We start from the raw sequence: 22,168 nt of genomic DNA, 5'->3' as shown, positions 1-22,168 counted from the left end.
TGAAATCGCTAAATTTAGTGGAGCTGAATCCATGTTTCTGCATTTCTGCACTGTTCCACGTTTTAGAAGTTAGAATTTATTCACTTTTAGTGCATGGAAGTAAGTTTTACTTTTTACATATTTATCATGATTTTAGTAACCTTGGTTGTTGGTATGAAGAACTGAAAAATTATGGCAAAAATCTTGTGATTTCAAGTTTTCAACTTTTTAGTATTAAGCTTACCCTGGCCTACAACTACATGTAGGCCTATGTTTACCTCTGCACCTGATTAGCCTGACCTTGAAATTGAATAGACATGAATGCACATGATGCATCATTGCATGCATGATGTCTTGTGATGTAGACTTTATTTTAGACTTAGAATCACTGTAGTTTCATGGAAAACGGTGACATGATCGACAGGAATTGTATAAATAAAGGAGCAGGGTTGTCACTAGTGCCGTACTATTACGCTGACTTTCGTATTCGGCGAGGAGGACGATTTCGACCTCCTCGTTTGTTTACTAAACAGAGAGGTAGACAAAGGGGCCTGTCAAACCTGTTCCGCTTGTCCAAATACTCAAGTATCAAAAGGATGGTCCACAATAGAGACTAAATCAGTGATTCACGCAACATGAATAGGGGATTAAAAACCTGTGAAGTAGCACCATGTGCTTCTATTGTCCAATTTGCCATCAAGATTTCGAATGAAAACAGTTCAGACCCAGTACACGATAATGTCAGAAATTAATAATTTGTTCTGGGTCTGATTATTCGGACTAGGTTGTCACTACACTGGTCGGTGCCGGTCTGTAGTAACCAGCACTCATCAGGCTTACCAACCGGCACTCAAAGGAATATGTGGACTTGCCAACCGGCACTAAAATAGAGAAATTGTACTTTTTACCCTTAAAAACAGCTGAATAATGATCCATGAGAGTATTTTGGACAAATATCATGGAAATTTAGCCGGCACTAAATTCAGTCTAGTGACAACACTGTAAAGGAGACAAGTAGAAATAGTGATCCTGCCTGGGATTGGGAATCAAACACAGGACATCAGGTTTACGAGACCTGGGCTTAACTACTACTCCCGGTGGGGTCACTCAACTTGCAATACTGACCGCACGATCGTTACCAAAATCAAGGAAAAGGGGGTCATTTTTAGGGCATGTCCGCGGACAAAATTGTCCGTGAAATTGGCAAAATAGGGGTGTTTTAATTATTGCACAAATGTCTGCGAAATTGAAAAAAGGGGTTCTTATTATTTTCTCCTGATCCCGTGGCCAGATAAAAAAATCACAGGAATAAATTTGGTTTCCTACTTTGTAATCATCCTGTGAATATTGTTCTCGGTTCTGATTTATATGCAAGGGTACTACTTGAATTCTGTGATACCCTTGTTAATTACTGAAAAAAACAACATTCATAGGCCTAAAAATCCCTTCCTTGAAATGTTGAAATAGGGTCAAAATTGCAAATGTGTCCTTGGAATCTAAAAAATAAGGGTGTTTCAGAGTACCATTTTGTCCTTGTTTTGGAGTAAAACAGGGGGTAAAATTTCATGATTTCTCCTTGAAATCGACTGCGAAAGGGGGTAATTTGTACTTGTGGTAACTAAGGCTGGCATTTTCGGTCGGGTAAACGGGTACCCGCCCGAGATTACATTACCCGGTAGGAAATACCTCCCGGTACCAATTAAAAAAAAAAAAAAAAAAAAATTTTTTTTTTTTTTTTTAAGTTTTTATTTTTCGGTTTTGTAGTGTCCCTGGACCTAGACCTAAATGCTAGGATCATTCATGGTTGACCTAAAAAAAAAAAAAAAAAAAAAAAATTCAAGATATTTTGTTATTTTTAATATGAAAATTGATAATTTGTATTCATGTCATAGTCTATTAATGATTTCAAAATGCATTTTTTTTTCTATTTTCTGGTTACCCGGTTACCCGCCCGAAAAATGCTGCGGGTATCCGGGTACAAAATTACCCGAAAATGCCAGGCCTAGTGGTAACGGTCCTATGCTTCCCCCCTGCCAGGGAGTGACCCCACCGGGCTACTACTACTGTAGTTTGTTGTACATCTACTTCATGTTGTGTTTGAAACATCTATATAAATAAAAGGAAGGTTGCCCATCTTGTGCGCGAGTGTTCTCCGAATTGCCTAGACTTTCGGCTTTGATTTAGTTGTATATTGATCGGGTACATATTGCCATTTTTCCATTGGACATTCGTTTTTGCAAAAATTGATGGTATAAGAGAATAACATAAAAAACTGTAGTGTTGCTATGCAAAATCGCATGCAGTGGCATTGTGGGTAATAAGGACAGTGTGAACCGCGTAATAATATTTCCATTAAAAAAACCATACGCAGAGCAACATTGCCCTGTTTTCTGCCAACTGCGAGGTGGCCAAGAAATGATTCAGGCTATCTAGATGCACAACACCGCGTACTTTAAGAATGATCTTACGAGCTTTTAAGCCTTCTCACGAGCTACGCACCCCATTCTCCGCCACTGCAATCGAAATTGGCAGCCAAGAGATTAAGGCTACGTCGCGGGAATTTTATTATTTATTCTAGGCCTATGAATCGTCGTTTAGTTTTACAGCCAAATTCATACGGGAGATTGAGGAATATACGGGAAAGCATTGCACTTTATTTGGTTGAAACAGTCAAGACCAAGAATTGGCCTCAAAATCAGTGAAAATATGATTAAAACCGGGGTTTTTCCCGGGATTTTTTGTTGTCAAAACTCAGTGGTAGCGCGTGCCGTAACTAACTGGCAGCAGCGCGTTGGTGTTCGTACGGCGGCGTACTGAGCAATGTGACGCGAAATACGGGGTGCATAATATGCACAGACCAACTTTCCGTGCCCGACAAATAGAAAAGAAAAGAAAGGAAGACAAAACTGAAAAGGTAGGCCTATATGGATGGGTCGGGTTGTGGATTATATGCATGGTACTGGATTCGGTTAAGAGATTACCCGCCAAGATGATAAAAAAGGAAGCTAAAAATGAAAGAATAAATAAATCAATAAATCAATCAATCAATCAAGAAAGAAAGAAAGAAAGAAAGAAAGAAAGAAAGAAAGAAAGAAAGAAAGAAAGAAAGAAAGAAAGAAAGAAAGAAAGAAAGAAAGAAAGAAAGAAAGAAAGAAAGAAAGAAAGAAAGAAAGAAAGAAAGAAAGAAAGGAAGAAAGGAAGGGAAGGAAGGAAGGAAGGAAGGAAGGAAGGAAGAAAGAAAGAAAAAAAATAAACAACTCGTGTAAAAAAACTAAAATAATGAGAACAGAATTAAATAGATAAAATTCAAACGGGAAATCACAAGCTAAGCAGGAAATCTGAAAAATGGGAATAAAATGTAGAAAAAAGCCAAAACTAAAAGGAGAAATGTAAGAAATGGTAGATTTATAAAATAATGCATGGGAACGGGACCGGGCTCAATAAATGAATAACATGAAAACGGAAATCACAAGCTAAGCAGCATGGGAACAAAATAGACCTATGCAAAAGAAACTGAAGAGAAAGAAAGGAGCTAAATGAATTTAAAAAAAAAGAAGAAAAAAAAAAAAGAAGAAAAAAAAGGTACAGGTAGGCCTATTATACGGGTTATGGTTACAGTAACTAAATGAAACGGGAGCAAACTAAAGAGGGAAAGAAAGAAATTAATCAGGAAAATTAAGGGGAAAAAAGAAGTTAAAATTAGAAACTAATCAGGAAAAATAAGAAAAATAAATAACAACTGAAGGAAACGGAAATCACAAGCTAAGCAGCTAATAAAAATGAAGCTGTAAAGGAAACGATAAGAAAGGATAGATTTAGAAAATAATGGGAATGGGGTTAGGCCTAGATAGATAAATAACATGGAAACGGAAAATCACAAGCTAAATAGCATTTTGTTTTAATGGAAACAAACTAGGCCCGTGCAGAAGAAACTCAAAGGAAATGGAAATGCAAGAAGGGACAGGTATAGAAAAATAAAATTTACCTTTCAATGATTCTACCTTTTCAGTAATTCCTCCTGTTTTAGTGATCGCTCCCATTTACTCATCTAGTGGGGACCTGCGCGAAGCGCGGGTATCCCGCTAGTTCTAAATAAAGTATGGACTTTGGCTCTCACCAATACCCGGGCACCGGTACCCGTCTACCCGAGTTCCTTGGCGTACTCTGAAATTCACGGGTCACGGTACCCGAAAAACACAAAAACAAATTGGTTTTTTTTTCAAAATTTGAAGAAAAAAAAAGAAGTTACAGGCTCTATTACTTGTTATTCAAGGTTGGAAACCAGAAAAATACTGCTATTTATGCAAAAAAAGAATTACTGGTAATTAAAATGGTGTCAAAATCTTTGTTTTGATAAATGATCTTAAACAATGCTACATGTATGTAGTTAGCAATAATATGTAGGATGTTTCATAAGCTAGATTTCGCAACAAATAGGTCAATGACCATAGAAACCCATTGAACTTGACATGTTTTGATGTGTACATAGGTAATGAAACATCCTCACATGTTGCTTACTAGCTATAAAATTCCAATTGAATGAACGCAGCTTTCAATAGCGTGACGAATTTTTGCGTACACTGCGTGATGTACGCTAGCGTGTGCGACTGTGCGTGAGTAACGCGTAAGTGAATCCAACCATGCCAACGCACTTGTGATTGGATAGCATTGTATCCAAGGTCGTGCATTCGTGTTGTAGTTTGAAATACGCAATATACAATCACGGTTGGATCTAGTGCAGCTGTTAAAAGCTGCGTTCGTTCAATTGGAATTCTTACTATAGTCCAAATAATCAGACCCAGAACAAAATATTAATTTCTGACATGATCGTGTTCTGGGTCTGAACTGTTTCCATTCAAAATCTTGATGGCAAATTGGACAAAAGAAGTACATGGTCCTACTTCACAGTTTTTTAATCCCCTATTCATGTTGCGTGAATCACTTTATTGTGGACCATCCTTTTGATACTTGAGTATTTGGACAAGCGGAACAGTTTTGACAGGCCTTTTTGTCTACCTCTCTGTTTGTAAACAAACGAGGAGGTCGAAATTGTCCTCGCCGAATAGCGTAATAGTACGGCACTACTTACTAGCATTATTGAAGAATGAGTACATTTATCAAAATGAAGATGGACACTGTTTAAAAAGTGAGTGTGGCAGACTTGATTACCATATTTGGCCCATTTACCCCATACCCGTTCTCGGACCGAATCACGGTGTATGAATCAAAATTTCTCATCTCAAGATTAATATCAAGTAGAAATAGTTTAGGAGAATTATTCCAAGAATCGATTCTCTGATTCTTGCTGAATTTGGAGCCGCCTGCGCCCTGCAGTTCATGCCAAAATGCTCATTCTCATCTATCGCATTCGTACTACTACTCGTACTCATCATCAGATCTGTTAGGTAGAGGCCTAGAAGCCAGCGCAATACATTTCATAGATGTAAAACGTTGACCTCAACTATGAAAATGTACATGTATACCGTTGTACAACTTTCCCCAGCTTGGCTGGTGAATCCCTCATGCAATGAGAGCTTATATAGCATTGTCGCTATATAGTAAGCTACAGCTTGGCAGGGGAAGGCTGCACATTGGTAACTTATACCGTAGCTGAGGTATGGGCCCTAAGGGTAATTGTCAGGTCTGATATGCATGTATATTAGGCATTATAAAATTGATTTTTTGGTTCTTATCCCTGTCAACTTGGGTTTCTGGGGTATCTAGGGGTGTGGAACTGTGGATGGTGCTCGCACACCCCATGCAGTTGTAAATGCAACATAAATAAATACTTTAAAAAAGCCTTCAAAAATTCATTTTGATGATAAAAAGAGTTTACATCAAGCAACATGAACCCCTTTAAAGATGTTGTAGACTTGTAGTATTCTGCCCCGCAGAACCTGTTTAAAAGTATATCATTACCATAACCACTCGGGTATAAGCCCCCCCCCCCCATGTTCATTTCAATTGCCAATTATGACTAGGCTTTAAACTATTTATGGTCAAACTTGCATATTTTTGCAGATCATATTAATACCCAGTGTTCGAATTTAGGAAAAATAAATGGTTGTCCCACTGACAACCAGATTACAATTTCTGGTTGTCCGTCTAAGTTTTTGGTTGTCCGTAGGCCTACAAATGTGACTTTTGGCTAGATTTATGGATCAGTATTTTTGGTTGTCCTGCGACTTTTTTAGTTGTCCCGGGCAACCGGACAACCAAAATTTCGAACGCTGTTAATACCCTCCTTGCTTGGTTCAAAATTGGAAAAAATATTCATTTTAGCCAATTGGCAGGTAATTCTCATGGGGTTAAACTTTTAGAAACTGACCTGACCTGTTCTGCTTTACACATATTTTTTTTTCTTGCAGAACATTTCAAATCATTCCAGCTGAGTGAGTATGCAATAAAAATCATCACAAAATGAGCAACAACAGCAACATCTAAGCAAATTGTCATCTGTGTGATGTGTGATACATGATGAGTATGACATCAGAAAACTCTTCGGTCTTAAATCAAGTCTTGTCAACATTTCAATCCATCTATTACACTGACGATATCCAAGTGCGCATGTGCTGGTGGTGTGTGTATGCATTGGTCATCATTTTCCTGTTCATCCATTTAGCTTGGCGTATTTATGGTCCGGAAATTGCGAAGACATATGCAGTACCTGGTAGGTTTATTTGTGAATACCAGTTTCTTCATGTGAGTGTGCCCCTCCTCTAGTTCTTGTACATAGTCATATTTGTGATTATATACTTCATTCATATATTCTTGTTCATTGATTGGTTAAAAGTGGATCACATGACCAAAAATAGTAGATATCAACGAATATTCCCAAAATTCCAGTTGATTCCGATTTGGCGTTTACGAGTTGAATATGCATGATTATGTGTATTACACTGCTCCATAGGCCATTGTGTTGTTTTTTACGTTCTGGTATACCAGAACATAAGTCAAATTTGATGATATCTTTGCTAAATGCATTAATCTCCAAGAAATGTTTTGTACATAAACATTATGCAGCCAGGTTTCCAGTGTTATAAAAAATCTCAACATTTTTTGAGAAAATTGGGGATGAGGCTGTGGATCACAAAATGCCCCTTTAAAACCAAATATACTAAGTCAAAATTTGCATTTCCGGACTGTAATGATTCCAACATTTTCTTTCTAGTTCTCACTGAATTTTTAGGGGTCTCATTAAGGGCTGGGGTATGAGCGTTTGGACAGTATTTATTTTGGGACATTAGAGCACATCAGACATATCGAATTGCATTCTGAATACTGAAGAATGTCATTCTGATATCAAATAATTTTGATTTTTTGAAATTAGCAATTTAATACACATTTTATGGCAAATCATTAAAATTGATATTTTTGATATTTAACAGTACTTGAAGTAAACTTTATAAATCTGATGATTTATACTTAAAGTGTATGTAGGTGGGATGAAAATCCGACGATCAATTGAAAATTTTGATCTTTCGTATTGAAGCTATGGATTTTTTTCCCAAAACACAAAAAAAAAATTAGGTCTTTTTGGGAAAAAATCCATATCTTCAATATGAAAGGTCAAAATTTTCAATTGACCGTCGGCTTTTCCTTCCTGCTACATACACTTTAAGAATATATCATTAGATTTATATAATTTTCTTCGAGGACTGTTATATATCAAAAATTTGAAAAATATCAAATTTTTATAATTTGTCATAAAATTTGTATTATATTGTAATTTTCAAAAAATGAAAATTATTTGATATCAGAAAGATATGCTTCGTATTCAGAATGCAATTCGATAGGTCTGAGGTGCTCTCATGTCCCACAAAAAATACTGTCGAAACACAATAAACGCTCATTTTAGATCCCTTAAACGACCCCACTTTTTAGTGCCAGATCTTTCACAAAATTGGGGCTGCACAATTCACTCCCAAAGTTGATCGAGTAAACCCCCCTAGTCCCCAGTGCCATTAACCTTCCAGCCTTTTTCTCCATAATAATGTCTTTGGTGTATATTGATTTGTTTGGTTTAATACAGTTCTTCTGATTTAAATGTGATGCGTAATAAACTGATAATATTTTTATGTTATGTTGTTTTCAGGGAGTGCAAATGTAAGCAGTGAAAGAGGATCCAAGACACCACCAACTGATCAAAGGTACCATTAAAACTATTTGTGGATTACCCTAACATTTGCCATGCAACATACATCCTTTAACTTAGGGCTGCTATAAAGTATACACAATTGCATTATTTGCAGCGCAAATTGGCTCCAAATGCATTTTTTGACATTTGGGGAAAAATCTTATTGGAGAGGGGCGATTTTTTTCTAGAGCCGAATGCTGCAGTCATTTGTGGTTGATTGAAATTTGTGTTTACAATTGCGCTTTTGCAGGTTTTTTAATCGAGGTGTGTATTTTGGCCTCCAAAATCGCATATTTTTAGCAGACCTACATTAACCCATTGTGCATGTAGGTTTAAACCAATCATATGTCTAACATATAAATCCTATCTATAGAAGACATGTGTTTGGACTTGTGGTGGGTTTAAAAAGGAATTATGATAGATATGTTGCAATTGTTCAAGTTGGTGTAATGCTGAGAGGGGGTGTGTGGGGAGATATGTTGGTACTACACAAGTGGACATTAGCAAGGATAAAATACATATATGCAGACACATTTCAACTGAGGACGTCCTCGGTTGCCAGAAGACACCACAAGGCATATAAAGCATGTTAAAGGCTATATATAACACCATGACCATGTTTGCCGGTATGGGGGTAGGACATCACTGGGATATTATAAAGTCTGAGATGTCTACAGTTGGGTAGAAAATGTTAGTCTGTATCTGTAGTAGGTACTACACAACTCCCCCTACCAGAACCAGGCATGTAGGAATTGGTGTCCGTGTGGGTTTTAACTTAGTTCTGTCTGAGGTTCTCTAACACTGCAGCTTTGAAGATGTTGAGATGTTGGGGTCTTTGATTTGAAGTATTGAATAGGGGAGTTTGTTCCAGTCAATTACTGTCTTAGGAAAGTAGGATTGCTTATAGCAGTCTTTGTTGCAAGTGATCACCTTGTAGGCTTCTGGATGGTTGTGTCGCGATTGACGTGGGTTTGGCTGAGTTACTGTACTGTCTTGGGAAGTAGGATTGCTTATAGCAGTCTTTGTTGCAAGTGATCACCTTGTAGGCTTCTGGATGGTTGTGTCGCGATTGACGTGGGTTTGGCTGAGTTACTGTACTGTCTTGGGAAAGTAGGATTGCTTATAGCAGTCTTTGTTGCAAGTGATCACCTTGTAGGCTTCTGGATGGTTGTGTCGCGATTGACATGGGTTTGGCTGAGTTACTGTACTGTCTTGGGAAAGTAGGATTGCTTATAGCAGTCTCTGTTGCATGTGATCACCTTGTAGGCTTCTGGATGGTTGTGTCGCGATTGACGTTGGTTTGGCTGAGTTACTGTACTGTCTTGGGAAAGTAGGATTGCTTATAGCAGTCTCTGTTGCATGTGATCACCTTGTAGGCTTCTGGATGGTTGTGTCGCGATTGACGTGGGTTTGGCTGAGTTACTGTACTGTCTTGGGAAAGTAGGATTGCTTATAGCAGTCTCTGTTGCATGTGATCACCTTGTAGGCTTCTGGATGGTTGTGTCGCGATTGACGTGGGTTTGGCTGAGTTACTGTACTGTCTTGGGAAAGTAGGATTGCTTATAGCAGTCTTTGTTGCATGTGATCACCTTGTAGGCTTCTGGATGGTTGTGTCGCGATTGACGTGGGTTTGGCTGAGTTACTGTACTGTCTTGGGAAAGTAGGATTGCTTATAGCAGTCTCTGTTGCATGTGATCACCTTGTAGGCTTCTGGATGGTTGTGTCGCGATTGATGTGGGTTTGGCTGAGTTACTGTACTGTCTTGGGAAAGTAGGATTGCTTATAGCAGTCTCTGTTGCATGTGATCACCTTGTAGGCTTCTGGATGGTTGTGTCGCGATTGACGTGGGTTTGGCTGAGTTACTGTACTGTCTTTGGAAAGTAGGATTGCTTATAGCAGTCTTTGTTGCATGTGATCACCTTGTAGGCTTCTGGATGGTTGTGTCGCGATTGACGTGGGTTTGGCTGAGTTACTGTACTGTCTTGGGAAAGTAGGATTGCTTATAGCAGTCTCTGTTGCATGTGATCACCTTGTAGGCTTCTGGATGGTTGTGTTGCGATTGACGTGGGTTTGGCTGAGTTACTGTACTGTCTTAGGAAAGTAGGATTGCTTATAGCAGTCTCTGTTGCATGTGATCACCTTGTAGGCTTCTGGATGGTTGTGTCGCGATTGACGTGGGTTTGGCTGAGTTACTGTACTGTCTTAGGAAAGTAGGATTGCTTATAGCAGTCTCTGTTGCATGTGATCACCTTGTAGGCTTCTGGATGGTTGTGTCGCGATTGACGTGGGTTTGGTTGCAGTAAGTTATCGACCGGCACCTTGCTTTGTGTAGTATCGTTAATCTGTTGGCAGTTCTTCAGTCTTCCAGTTTATCCCAATCCAGGTCTCTGACCAGTTTTGTGATGCTGCTGGTTCTGTTGTAGGTGTTGGTGACAAATCTGGCGGCCCTTTTTTGGATCTTTTCAATTTTGTTTACAAGTTCTTTTTGATGGGGATCCGAAACGGAATTTGAATATTCTAATAAAGGCCTAACTAGTGATGTATAAGTAGTTTGCTTGATTGGTTTTGAACATGAATATAAATTATTGCACCTAATGAAACCAAGTGTTTGCACTTGATGTGATGTTGTTTATGTGTGATGACCAGGATAGGTTGTTTGATATTGTGGGTGACTCTTTGTTTCCTCCAGTATGCTACCTCCCAACTTGTAGTTAAACATCCTAACATTCCGCTTGTGTGTTATTCTCATTATGAAACATTTCTTAGCATTAAAATTCATCTGACATTCATTCTGCCATTTCTCCAGAGTATCCAAATCTTCTTGGAGAAGTGTGTGGTCAAGATCATTTACCACTTGTCGGTAGACCGCACAGTCATCACCGAAAAACCTGACTTCAGAATGAAGGTTTTGGGGCAGATCATTAATATATAATGCAAGAAATAAAAGAGGACCAAGCACTGTGCCTGGGGAATGCCAGAAACTAGTACATGGATGTCCCCATTTGATGGTCTGTGTATCTTATACATCCTCATTTGAAGGTGAATACAAGTTGCGATAGGGGTGTGTGTGTTGTTGTGTATAAACATCAACAATGGTGTATCAGAAAGTGGTGTATTCCTGTTTGTGGTTACCAGCGTTTACACATAGGGGGTTGAGGGTGACTGGGTGTATTTTTGTTTTTCCTATCGAGAGGGAGCATTTTCAATTAGGTCAGAATATTGCATTCATTAGATTAATCCTAGATTTTTTTTGTTTTTTTTGTTTTTTTATCTACAGTTCACAAGACTCATTCAGCAGTGAAAGACAAAGCAAAGTGCACACAGACTGAGAGAGAGCTGCAGATCAATTTGACTTCCTGTGCCTTCTAGATTATAGACATTTGACATGCCATTTAATGTACATAGTTGGTCTCATGTGACACAGTGTGTTGTAACTTTATGACGTTGCTTACTTTGGGCATTCTGACATATAAAGGTAAAGGTTAATACTTCGGACCTAAAAAAACTAGTGTCCATTAGACGACAAAAAAAACCCTGCTCTATGGGCCGGACCGACCCAGGTTTTGCATTTTTTGGGATTTTGTTTTGTTGTTTTAGTTGTATGCAGTTAAACTTATTAACTGAAGCATATTGATTTTGACTGACATTTTTTGAAAAAGAAAATTGTCAGATTTTTTAAGCTTTCTGTGATTTTTAAGGTCATTTAGTCTCTTCCAGAAAAAAATCCTGGCCTGTCGGGAAGAAAAATCACAACCAACTCGGCAAGTCCATCCACCAATGGAACAGGGTTTTTTTTTGCCACCTCATGGTCACTTTTGGAGTACTATAAGCTCTCAGCTTATGTTAGCGTAATCCACCAAGTGAAAACATATAGGCCTATCTGGTTTCTTCTGGTATAACATATTTTGATTTTATGGACAATTTTATTATGGCTTCAACTAAATATTACATTCTTATCGAAGAACTAATTCCTTTTGTTCACAACTTGGTGAAGGAAACATGCGAGTTAGTCACCATCACTGACTATATGCAGGACCCAGATCGATATGCAGAAAAGATAGAGGGAATAATTAGACTAGTAGGTTCACCTATAGTTTCAAAATCTTTGAGGGATGAAAGATTTCTCAGTAAGATGCCAAATGTAAAGGTAGTTGTTTCCCTCGGGGCAGGAACTGACATTTTAAATCTACCTTTGTTGTGGAAGAAAGGCATACCTGTTGCCACGACCGGTAAAATCAATTCGGGTGTTACCGCAGAGCATGGATTCATGCTTCTGATGGCATCAGCTAGAAGTCTAAAGCAAGCTATGGTCGCAGCAGCTTCACCAGAAAGTTTTGTGACGTTCCGTTTGAATAATAATGGTATACGTCTGCTAGGATCAACACTAGGCATTATTGGATTGGGCTCTGTCGGATATTTTGTGGCTGAAAAAGCAGCGGCTTTTAAAATGAATATCTTGTATCATAATCGCACACGTAGAAGCCAAGAAGATGAGAACAAGGTGCAGGCCAAATATTGTGAGACGATAGAAAAGCTGCTCAGCCAATCAGATTTTGTTATGTTGTGCGTACCTCTTACCGATCACACAAAATATCTCATCGGAGCGAAGGAGCTTAAGCTTATGAAACCTAGTGCAGTCATTATTAACATAAGTCGAGGTGATGTGGTGGATCAGGATGCGCTGGTAAAAGCTCTCCAAGAAGGCACTATTGGTGGCGCTGCATTGGACGTGATGAAACCTGAGCCACTGCCTCCGGATCATCCATTGTTGCATATGCCTAATGTTATTGTCACACCTCACATTGCTGGTGCTACTCGTGAAGTTATGCAAGAGCTATGGAGCACTGGTGTAACAAATTTGTTGGCAGGACTGAAAGGGAACCCCATGCCCAATGAATTGGAATGCCCCATTCCCTAGCCACCTGTAGCAGCCAACTCATGCAGTAAAAGCCAATACAACCCTCAATGCCATCCAATATTATATAATTACGGTAGGCCTAGGTTGAAGTACTTAAACATGAAAAGAGGAGCCACAGCAATAAGTACTGAACAGTACATAAACAGTACATAAAACATGTTGGTTTTAATAGTTTAATCATCTACTACATGCAAAATGCATCCGTAAACTTAAAAACAAAAGCAATTTCTTAAAGAAACTGAAACTAATTTACAAACACAAACAGATCAGGATAAGGTTAGCACAAGTTAAGTTCAGCCTCCCCAGTGTACCCAAAAATATGTCTGGACGGGGGAGGGGGGTCAAATTGCTTATTATTTGGGGAATGCCAGGATCGGGTTAGCAAATCTTGCCCTGTGGGGCATTAATCCTTGTGTACAAGTGATGTTTCAGAAAACATTTTCTAGAAAACAGCAAAAATCAATGAAAACTCAAGAATGAGTGGCCCAAAAGCCCAAGAGTGCAATTAATTTGGCATTTTGGCATACCTCTGTATGACTCTAAATTGTACTACTATTCAAAATTCAACTATAATAATCTGAGTTCATATTTTATACTTTTGGAAAGAATTCTCCCTCACTAGGATCCACAACATACTCATCTATCAGGGCACATTTCTTTAACCCCAATACAGTTGCATATTGAATGACCGTTGAAAATTTGGGTACACAAACTCATACTCTGCATTTTGAGGTCAAATTTTGCTCTGTGATTGTTTAATTGAGGTTATTGAACTATGGCATTGGGATGAGGCCATTGTGGTCCATAGTGCCTTCTCCAACTCTTGGAAGTCAAATTTGAAACAGTCCACACCCTGATACAATCTGTGGTAAAGTGGAAACTTTTCTCATGAAATTTTGAAAATTTGTCAGGGAAGACTCCTGAATTTTGTTTTTGTGAAATGCTGGGAACCTTGAAAGGACAGTTAAAATAACAGGAAAGGATATGGGGATCTATGTCAGAATTGGTAATTGAATTGATTAGATTGATTTTAGATTAATCATAATTCTGTCTTCTTGTGTTTTGTTCTATAAATCCACAGTTCGCAAGACTTCTTTAGCAGTGAAAGAAAAGGCAGAGTACACATACAGTCTGAGAGCTGCAGATCTGTAGGAATAAAATTTGACTTCACATGCCTTCCAAATTAATATTGTAGACATTGGCATGCCATTTACGTACCTTACTTGGTCTGATGTGACAGTGTCATTATAATTTTATGTTTTTTGCTTGCTTTAATTGGTTTGCTTTGTGAATTCCATCAGATAAGTGTATAAATTTAATTATTGGGCAAGCTTGGGTGGAATTGCTTCCTCTTTTGCTTTGGTTTTAATAATTGCATGCTCACTTATTTCTGTTAAACTCTCAGATAAGGTTAAAGGTCAAAACTTAAGAATAGGATTAAAAGTTTTGGGATGAAAAACACTTTTTCATCTGGTACAGTATTTTTCTCTCAAGCTTTTCTAGTTTGGTGTATAATATACGTTGTATCTAGGGACAATTTATTATGGCTTCAACTAAATATTACATTCTTTTTGACAAACTGAATACTCCCGCTCGCAACTTGCTGAAGGAAACCTGTGAGTTAGTTCCCATCACTGACTATATGCAGGAACCAGATCGATATGCAGAGAAGATAGATGGAATCTTCAGACTAACAGGTTCTCCTCTAATAACAAAATGTATGAGTGATGAAAGTTTGCTCAATAAGATGCCAAATGTCAAAGTAGCCATTTCAATTGGAGCGGGAACGGATTGTTTTAACCTACCCATGTTGTGGAAGAAAGGCATACGTGTTGCCACGACCGGCAAACTAAATTTGGGTGTTACCGCAGAGCTTGGGTTCATGCTTCTGATGGCATCAGCTAGAAATCTGAAGCAAGCTATGGTCGCAGCAGCTTCACCAGAAAGTTTTAACATGTTCCGTTTGAATAATAATGGTGTACGTTTGCTAGGATCGACACTAGGCATTATTGGAATGGGCTCTGTTGGATATTTTGTGGCTGAAAAAGCAGCAGCTTTTAAAATGAATATCTTGTATCATAATCGTACACGTAGAAGCCAAGAAGATGAGAACAAGGTACAGGCCAAATATTGCGAGACGATAGAAAAGCTGCTCAGCCAATCAGATTTTGTTATGTTGTGCGTACCTCTTACCGATCACACAAAATATCTCATCGGAGCAAAGGAGCTTAAGCTTATGAAACCTAGTGCAGTCCTTATTAACATAAGTCGAGGTGATGTAGTGGATCAGGATGCGCTGGTGAAAGCTCTCCAAGCGGGTGCTATTGGTGGCGCTGCATTGGATGTTACGACCCCTGAACCACTGCCAGCTGACCATCCATTACTGCATATGCCCAATGTTATTGTTACACCGCACTATGCTGGTGCAACTAAGGAAGTTTTGCAAGAGCTATTGAGCACTGGTGTAACAAATTTGTTGGCAGGACTGAAAGGGAATCCCATGCCCAATGAATTGGAATGTCCCCATTCCCTAGCCACCTGTAGCAGTCAACCCATGCAGTAAAACCCATTAGGTTGAAGCAGTTCCCTGGTTGAAGTATAACAAGAATTGTCTTTAAAAAAGACACTGCCACGGATGAATGCCCCCATTCCCTAGCCACCTCTAGCAGCCAACTCATGCAGTAAAACCCATTTATGACCCATTTATGAAGTATAACAAGAACTGTCTTTAAAAAAGACACTGCCACGGAAGAATGCCCCATTCCCTAGCCACCTGTAGCAGCCAACTCATGCAGTAAAACTTTACTAAAAGCCATCAGGTTGAAGTATAAAAACATGAAAATTGGAACCAAAGCAAAGTCCTGAACAGTACATAAAAAGTTTCATATTTTATCACATTTATTTAATGGGCCAGCTATTCCAGTTGAAATCCATACACCCCATATGGAAGACATTACTTTATTCTCTCACACAGGGAGTGTAGATTTCAAATGGAGTCACCCATTCAGGTAGCACCATTTGTAATTCACACTCCCTGTGTAGCAGGTGGTGTATGACGTGCAGTCCCTAAATTCAGTAAATTTTCATCGTCAACCGTGTAATTGAATGGGATTATTTTGAAATTTTAACGCTTGAAATATCACAAACAAATAGGCCTATGTTGATAAATAATATAAATACAAGCTAAAACCGTTGGGGTTCGATAATGAACCCCACAAAACTAACCGAGTATATGGAAAATGCCATACGGCCGGGCGGTTTCACGAGTTGCCGGCTCGATCATGTCATCCGCCGCCTGCTGTGTAGAAGATTAAGGTCATGTCTTTCATAGGGGGTGTATGGATTTCAACTGGAATAGCCTAATTGCTGCTGTTGTTGGTTTTGATGGTTTTAACATAACACAAAAATATCTGGAAAACAAAAGCAGGGGGGTCAGGGGCTCCTCTAAACAAATTATTCAAAAAGTGAAACAAAATATTTGGACAATTTTTGACCCCCTCTTGCAAAATTGTCCAAATGGGTCTGATGGAAGTGGGTCTGATAGAGTCTCATTGGCCATCAACTTTGGGGGAGGGAAGGGAGCTGTAAATTTTTTCATGACTGGGCACCTTTCAAAAACCTGGATTCGCACATGATATGCCAATATCAAAGTAGCCTCATCATAACACATGTTTGCTGTAACCAAAATTATACGAACAATGTTCCTATGTATAAAGAGAAGTATTGTTTGGGTTTTTTTGCTGTACATTGTATATATTGAAACTAAACAAAAGATTATTGAAATGAAGATAGCACAACTCATTGCTTATCACAACTCATGTTTTGTAAATATATAAGACCCAAAGAGAAGAGACTCGGAACTGCCTTGTGCATAACGCTATGGTAAATCCACCAAATAATTTGTCACACATGGAGATTAAAATAGTATAGACCACTTGACATTGTTTATCAACAAAGGCGAGGGACTGGTCTATCGATATGCTTGAAGGAACCACTACACTGTTCAATGGCTTTCTTGTACTATATGAAATGTGGTGGGTGATTTAAAATACACGTGCCCTGAGCAAACTACGATATGTACGCACACTGCAGGGCAAAGATCAATGGAAATTGCCATAATTTGTGCGCATACTGCCGGGCAATGTGAGATCTATATCTCAGGCATTTATCAGCAAAAGCTTGAAAAGAAATAATAATTGTCATCTTTAAGGTTCCATGTTATAAAATGTTGAGCATGTAGTGCCTAGCGTGCAATATCGGTACAACACATTACACACTAAACGCAAAGTAGCATGTCCATCAGCGACATATATTGCGGAGTTTGTTCTCTTTCGGTCTAATATCTGTGAAAATTACACAATGCTGTAAATATATGCCTATATATCGAGGGAGAACCAGAAAGCTTTATCGTTCTATGATCATCTTACACAAAATTAACATTTAGTTTGCAAAATAACTTTCTGAGATATTCCAGATTTGAAATCTTTATTTTATAACATTTAACTTCTTACCAAACATGTTGAGGATGTCTCCTTGCTTTGGTCTTCAAAAATCAAGATTTCCCCCAATTTCTTTTGTTTTCTATTAAATTTTGTCACGTTTAACCCGTACCAAACAACAACAAACCACAGTTCACAAAGCATATGCACAGGCAGGTATCACACGTGATGCGATTGCGTCATCATGCAAACAGTCATATGGTCGCGGAAAGCTTGGCCGGGCAAGCTACATCCTGTAGCAAGTAGGCCTGTGCATGTGTCTGGCGCCCGAAGGGCCCGCCGAAGGGTCGGTGGTTCAAAACCGCACCCGAGTTCTCTTCTTCTTCTTTCTTTCTTCATTCCTTCTTTCCTTCCCCCTCGCCAAAAAGCAGTTAGGGCATTAGGGTTAATGGACTGTATCTTCTATAGTGTCCTGGCGACTTTATGCTCATTTTGTGAGAGCAGGTGATTATAAGTAGAGGCTTCCTTGCTCTCAACCCTCGATATAATGAAATTTATATTATAATTATTTCTATAATGACAGGTTGTACACTGTACAGATTTAAGAACACTTTTCCATTTCTGATGTTTATGGTTCCTTAGAGTTTTTGGCTCTAAAACAGTGATAATGGTGTACTTTTAACATTCCTGCCCATCCCCTGCTTTCAACTGACAATGTACATTATATATTATGGTTATCTGATTTGGGTGTAATGTTTTTCTTTTAAATAATCAGTTCATTTTATGATAGTGGTACAAAGTAATGCTAAAAAATGAAACAAAATTAATGTCAGCATACGACCATGATATGGATGAATAATTATTGCACAAACAACTAAATGATCTAGTCCAATTTCCACAGCCCAAAAATGCTACATGTAATACAGTATTCAGAGCAATTACCGAATAGGGTGCAACTTTACTAGTCTTATTACAGACTGCCATTTTACTGTAGCCCTAAACTCTGTAAACAAGGACTGGACTCAAGTCTAGCAAGTTGCACCCTATTCGGTAATTGTACACAGTATTCTTTTTGTATATATATGCATTTAATGTCATATTATATTACTTTATGATGATTAATAAGTTGTATACATTAAAAACAATTCTTGTCAATAAAAAATTGAATGCATACCATAAACCCGAGCTGTTTTCAATATTTTTGAGTTCTAGAAAATCAAGTAAACATAATACCAAATTTGAAGTTGAAAGGACATTCAGATGTCCATCAGTCCCAAACTACACAAATACCAAATTTGTCACTTTATTTTTTTTGCGCTTTTAGAATATTATATTAATCATGGTTTTATTTTCTTGTGTTTTGTTTTTTAATCCTACAGTTTGCAAGACTCATCAGTGAAACACAAGGCAAAGTGCAAACGGACTGAGAGCAGAACTGTAGGGAAAAAACTTCATGCGCCTTCTAAATTGTAGACATTTTGCGTGTCATTCTTGTATCATACGTGGTCTGCGTCAGAGTCATTTTTTATGTCATAGACAAACAAGGTTTCTTTGCTTTGGTTTATTAATATACTCACTGTCCTCACTGTCGCTAAGCTTAAAGATTAAAATTTATATTTGGTAATTGCTTTGGACTAAAAGAAAAACCTGCTCAGACTTTGCTTTGATTTGATTAATTGCTTGCATATATCTGTAGAAGCTCTCAGATACAGTTCAAGGTGAAAACATTAAGAATTAGAATTTAATGTTTTTCAATTGTTTTAACTTTTATTTGGTGCAGTATATGTATATTATAGTAGGACACATTGTATAATGGATTCCACTAAATATAATGTTCTTATTGAGAAGCGTTTACTGACTACATTCGCTCAAAACCCACTAAAGGAAACATGCAAGTTAATTCCCTTCGATGATAATACGCAGGAAATAGATCATCAATATGCAGAGAAGATAGATGGAATCCTTGGAGTCATAGGGTTACCTCTAGTTACCAAATGTATAAGGGAAGAAAGTTTTTTGAATAAGATGCCAAATGTGAAAGTAGTTATTTCCCTTGGGGCCGGCACTGATCATTTAAATCTACCCTTGCTATGGAAGAAAGGCATACGCATTGCCACGACCGGTAAAATCAATTCGGGTGTTACCGCAGAGCTTGGATTCATGCTGCTTATGGCATTAGCTAGAAATCTGAAGCAAGCTATGGTCGCAGCAGCTTCACCAGAAACCTATCTTGCATTCCGTCAGCATATTAACGGTGTACGCTTGTTAGGGTCAACACTAGGCATTATTGGATTGGGCTCTATTGGATATATTGTGGCTGAAAGAGCAGCGGCTTTCAAAATGAATATCTTGTATCATAATCGTACACGTAGAAACCAAGAAGATGAGAACAAGGTACAGGCCAAATATTGTGAGACGATAGAAAAGCTGCTCAGCCAATCAGATTTTGTTATGTTGTGCGTACCTCTTACCGATCACACAAAATATCTCATCGGCGCCAATGAGCTTAAGCTTATGAAACCTAGTACAGTACTTATTAATATAAGTCGAGGTGATGTAGTGGATCAGGATGCGCTGGTGAAAGCTCTCCAAGCGGGTGCTATTGGTGGCGCTGCATTGGATGTGACGACCCCTGAACCACTGCCAGCTGACCATCCATTACTGCACATGCCCAATGTTATTGTCACACCTCATGCTGGTGCTACTAAGGAAGTTGTTCAAGAGATAAACAGCATTGCTGTTAATAATTTGTTGGCAGGGCTGAAAGGGAAACCCATGCCCCAAGAATTGAAATACTTGAGCCACCTGTAGAAGCCCATCTAGCTGTAAAAATGGGTTATTCCATTTGAAATTCAAATACCACCTATGGAAGACATGATCTTAATCTCCCACACAGGGAGTGTAGATTTCAAATGGAGTTACCCATTCAGGTAACCCCATTTGAAATCCACACTCCCTGTGTGGCTGATTAAGGTCATGTCTTCCATGCAGGGTGTATGGATTTCAACTGGAATAGCGTAATGCCATCCGAAGCTTGTGAACAGGAAAATAGGAACCACAGTAGTACTGATTGAACAGTACATCAAAGGTTTTGGTATTTGATTATATTTGTTAAGTTGTTGCTGTTGTTGGTTTAATATGTGAAGTGATCTGGTCCATGGATGCCAAAGGTGGCAAATTTGAAATCAAGATAAATGCAAAAATATGGAGTATAAACAAGAAAATACATAAAAATCGACCTTACAAAACTTCAGAACTAAGTATGCTAGACATTTGGTGTTTTCAGTATAGCCTATATGGTATACAATAGTAACTCAATTTTCAAAAATGCCTCCTTTGGCCTCCATGGAGCAGATCGTGTCACATTATCATTATCGTAAAACAATTTATATGAAATATAAAAATGAATAGAGCAGCAGCTACAATTTGGCAACTCGTTTTATATGAACAAAAACTCCAAAATACATGTATTCAAGTTTTAAACAAATATTGCATACTGAAAATAACTTGATAAACATGCACTGAGTACATTGTACGTATACTGGCTTCCAGCCAAAGGAAATAGGTCAATATGCCCAATGCTAATTTTGTATTGAGTCATTTAATTACCTGCATTGTAATTCTTTAAATACAAGTGATGTATCAGATAATTATTCTATTTTCCTCAGTTTCAATTAATTTGTTTCTGTAATGTTTTCATGTAAAGTACTGATGAGTTGACATGAATGTTTATCAACAAATGCAAGGGACTGGCCTATCAATATGCTTGAGTGAACTGCATGAGTTTTAACAAAATGTGATGCACGCACATACTGTACGTAAATGGAACAATGACCATTAGCCTTTTCGAAGTATGGCATACGCAAGAGGGCAGTCTTCAATTTGGGTAAAACCCGGAATATTCAAAAGACTTTACCCACCTCGTGCAGCACCATCCTATTGTGTCCGCCAGATCTTGAAAAGGCTAATTGCTGTCAAACTGCCTAGCAATGACATCTCATGACAACTCATCTAAAGGGGAGTAATAAAGTGCAACTTTTATCGTAATGCTACCGCCACTTGAATGTCTCGACTTTGTACAATAATGTAATGCATTGACATACATGCTGTGGGTGTACATGCTGTTGGATGCCTCATCAGTGTTTACTGTCTCTGGAAACTGGGTGCGCAAAATGAAACATTTTCTTCCCAAATTGGCCCAATTTTGGCTCAGTAATTCCCCAAATTGACTAACTGTAATACAGCATTACAAATTTGTGTGCGCCAAAAATAATTTTCACTGGGCAAAAATTGAGACATACAGCCTCTGCGTAAACACTGTGCCTCATGTTAGCAAATGTGTTTGTGTATTTGCAAATGCATTATTGAAATTATGTGCTGACATTAATTAAAAGTATTATTAGAGATTTCATTACAAACTATTTATGTAACTGCAACACAATCAATATTCATATATATCAAGGGTTGACAAACAGAAGGCCTTAACTCACTTTTGGCCATGTTGAGATTTTGGTACCAAAATAATCTGTAATACCCACAGATTCTTAAAATCATAAGCATTAACTCAGTTCAACTTACTATTGCATCTATAGCACAATAATACTTGGTCACATCTCAATGCAAAATATTATTTTACTCATTTTTCTCAAAAAGGCACTTTTTGAGTTAAGGCCTTCTGTTTGTCAACTCTTGAAT

General features: G+C 38.2%; 2 protein-coding genes across 4 annotated transcripts; both read left to right on the top strand.

The window, feature by feature from the left end:
* The first annotated feature begins 7 nt into the window (after positions 1–7).
* Positions 8–21,263, top strand: LOC140147880 (glyoxylate/hydroxypyruvate reductase B-like). Of its 3 annotated transcripts, XR_011858412.1 has the most exons (6): positions 8–99; positions 6,348–6,649; positions 8,075–8,129; positions 11,394–11,591; positions 14,116–16,079; positions 16,344–18,654. XR_011858412.1 is itself a non-coding variant. In XM_072169659.1 (5 exons), the coding sequence occupies exon 5, from the start codon at positions 19,286–19,288 to the stop codon at positions 20,282–20,284; it is 999 nt and encodes a 332-aa protein (XP_072025760.1). In that variant the 5' UTR covers positions 8–99; positions 6,348–6,649; positions 8,075–8,129; positions 11,394–11,591; positions 18,853–19,285; the 3' UTR covers positions 20,285–21,263. The 3 variants fall into 3 exon arrangements, 2 of the variants coding, with proteins under 2 accessions (XP_072025760.1, XP_072025759.1); XM_072169659.1 differs by lacking the exons at positions 14,116–16,079; positions 16,344–18,654 and adding an exon at positions 18,853–21,263; XM_072169658.1 differs by having other exon boundaries at positions 14,116–18,654.
* On the top strand, positions 11,598–13,556 carry LOC140147882 (glyoxylate/hydroxypyruvate reductase B-like). The gene has a single exon (XM_072169660.1). The coding sequence runs from the start codon at positions 12,030–12,032 to the stop codon at positions 13,032–13,034; it is 1,005 nt and encodes a 334-aa protein (XP_072025761.1). The 5' UTR covers positions 11,598–12,029; the 3' UTR covers positions 13,035–13,556.
* Positions 21,264–22,168: the final 905 nt, after the last annotated feature.

Source organism: Amphiura filiformis, chromosome 3 (assembly GCF_039555335.1).
Source record: "Amphiura filiformis chromosome 3, Afil_fr2py, whole genome shotgun sequence".
NCBI classification, from domain to species: Eukaryota; Metazoa; Echinodermata; class Ophiuroidea; order Amphilepidida; family Amphiuridae; genus Amphiura; species Amphiura filiformis.
The sequence above is the reverse complement of the archived record's forward strand: the minus strand, read 5'-3'. Positions and strand labels throughout refer to the sequence as shown.

Coding starts and splice junctions, on each gene's coding strand:
- LOC140147882 (XM_072169660.1), top strand. CDS start 12,030: ATGGACAATTTTATTATGGCTTCAACTAAATATTACATTCTTATCGAA.
- LOC140147880 (XM_072169658.1), top strand. CDS start 14,578: ATGGCTTCAACTAAATATTACATTCTTTTTGACAAACTGAATACTCCC.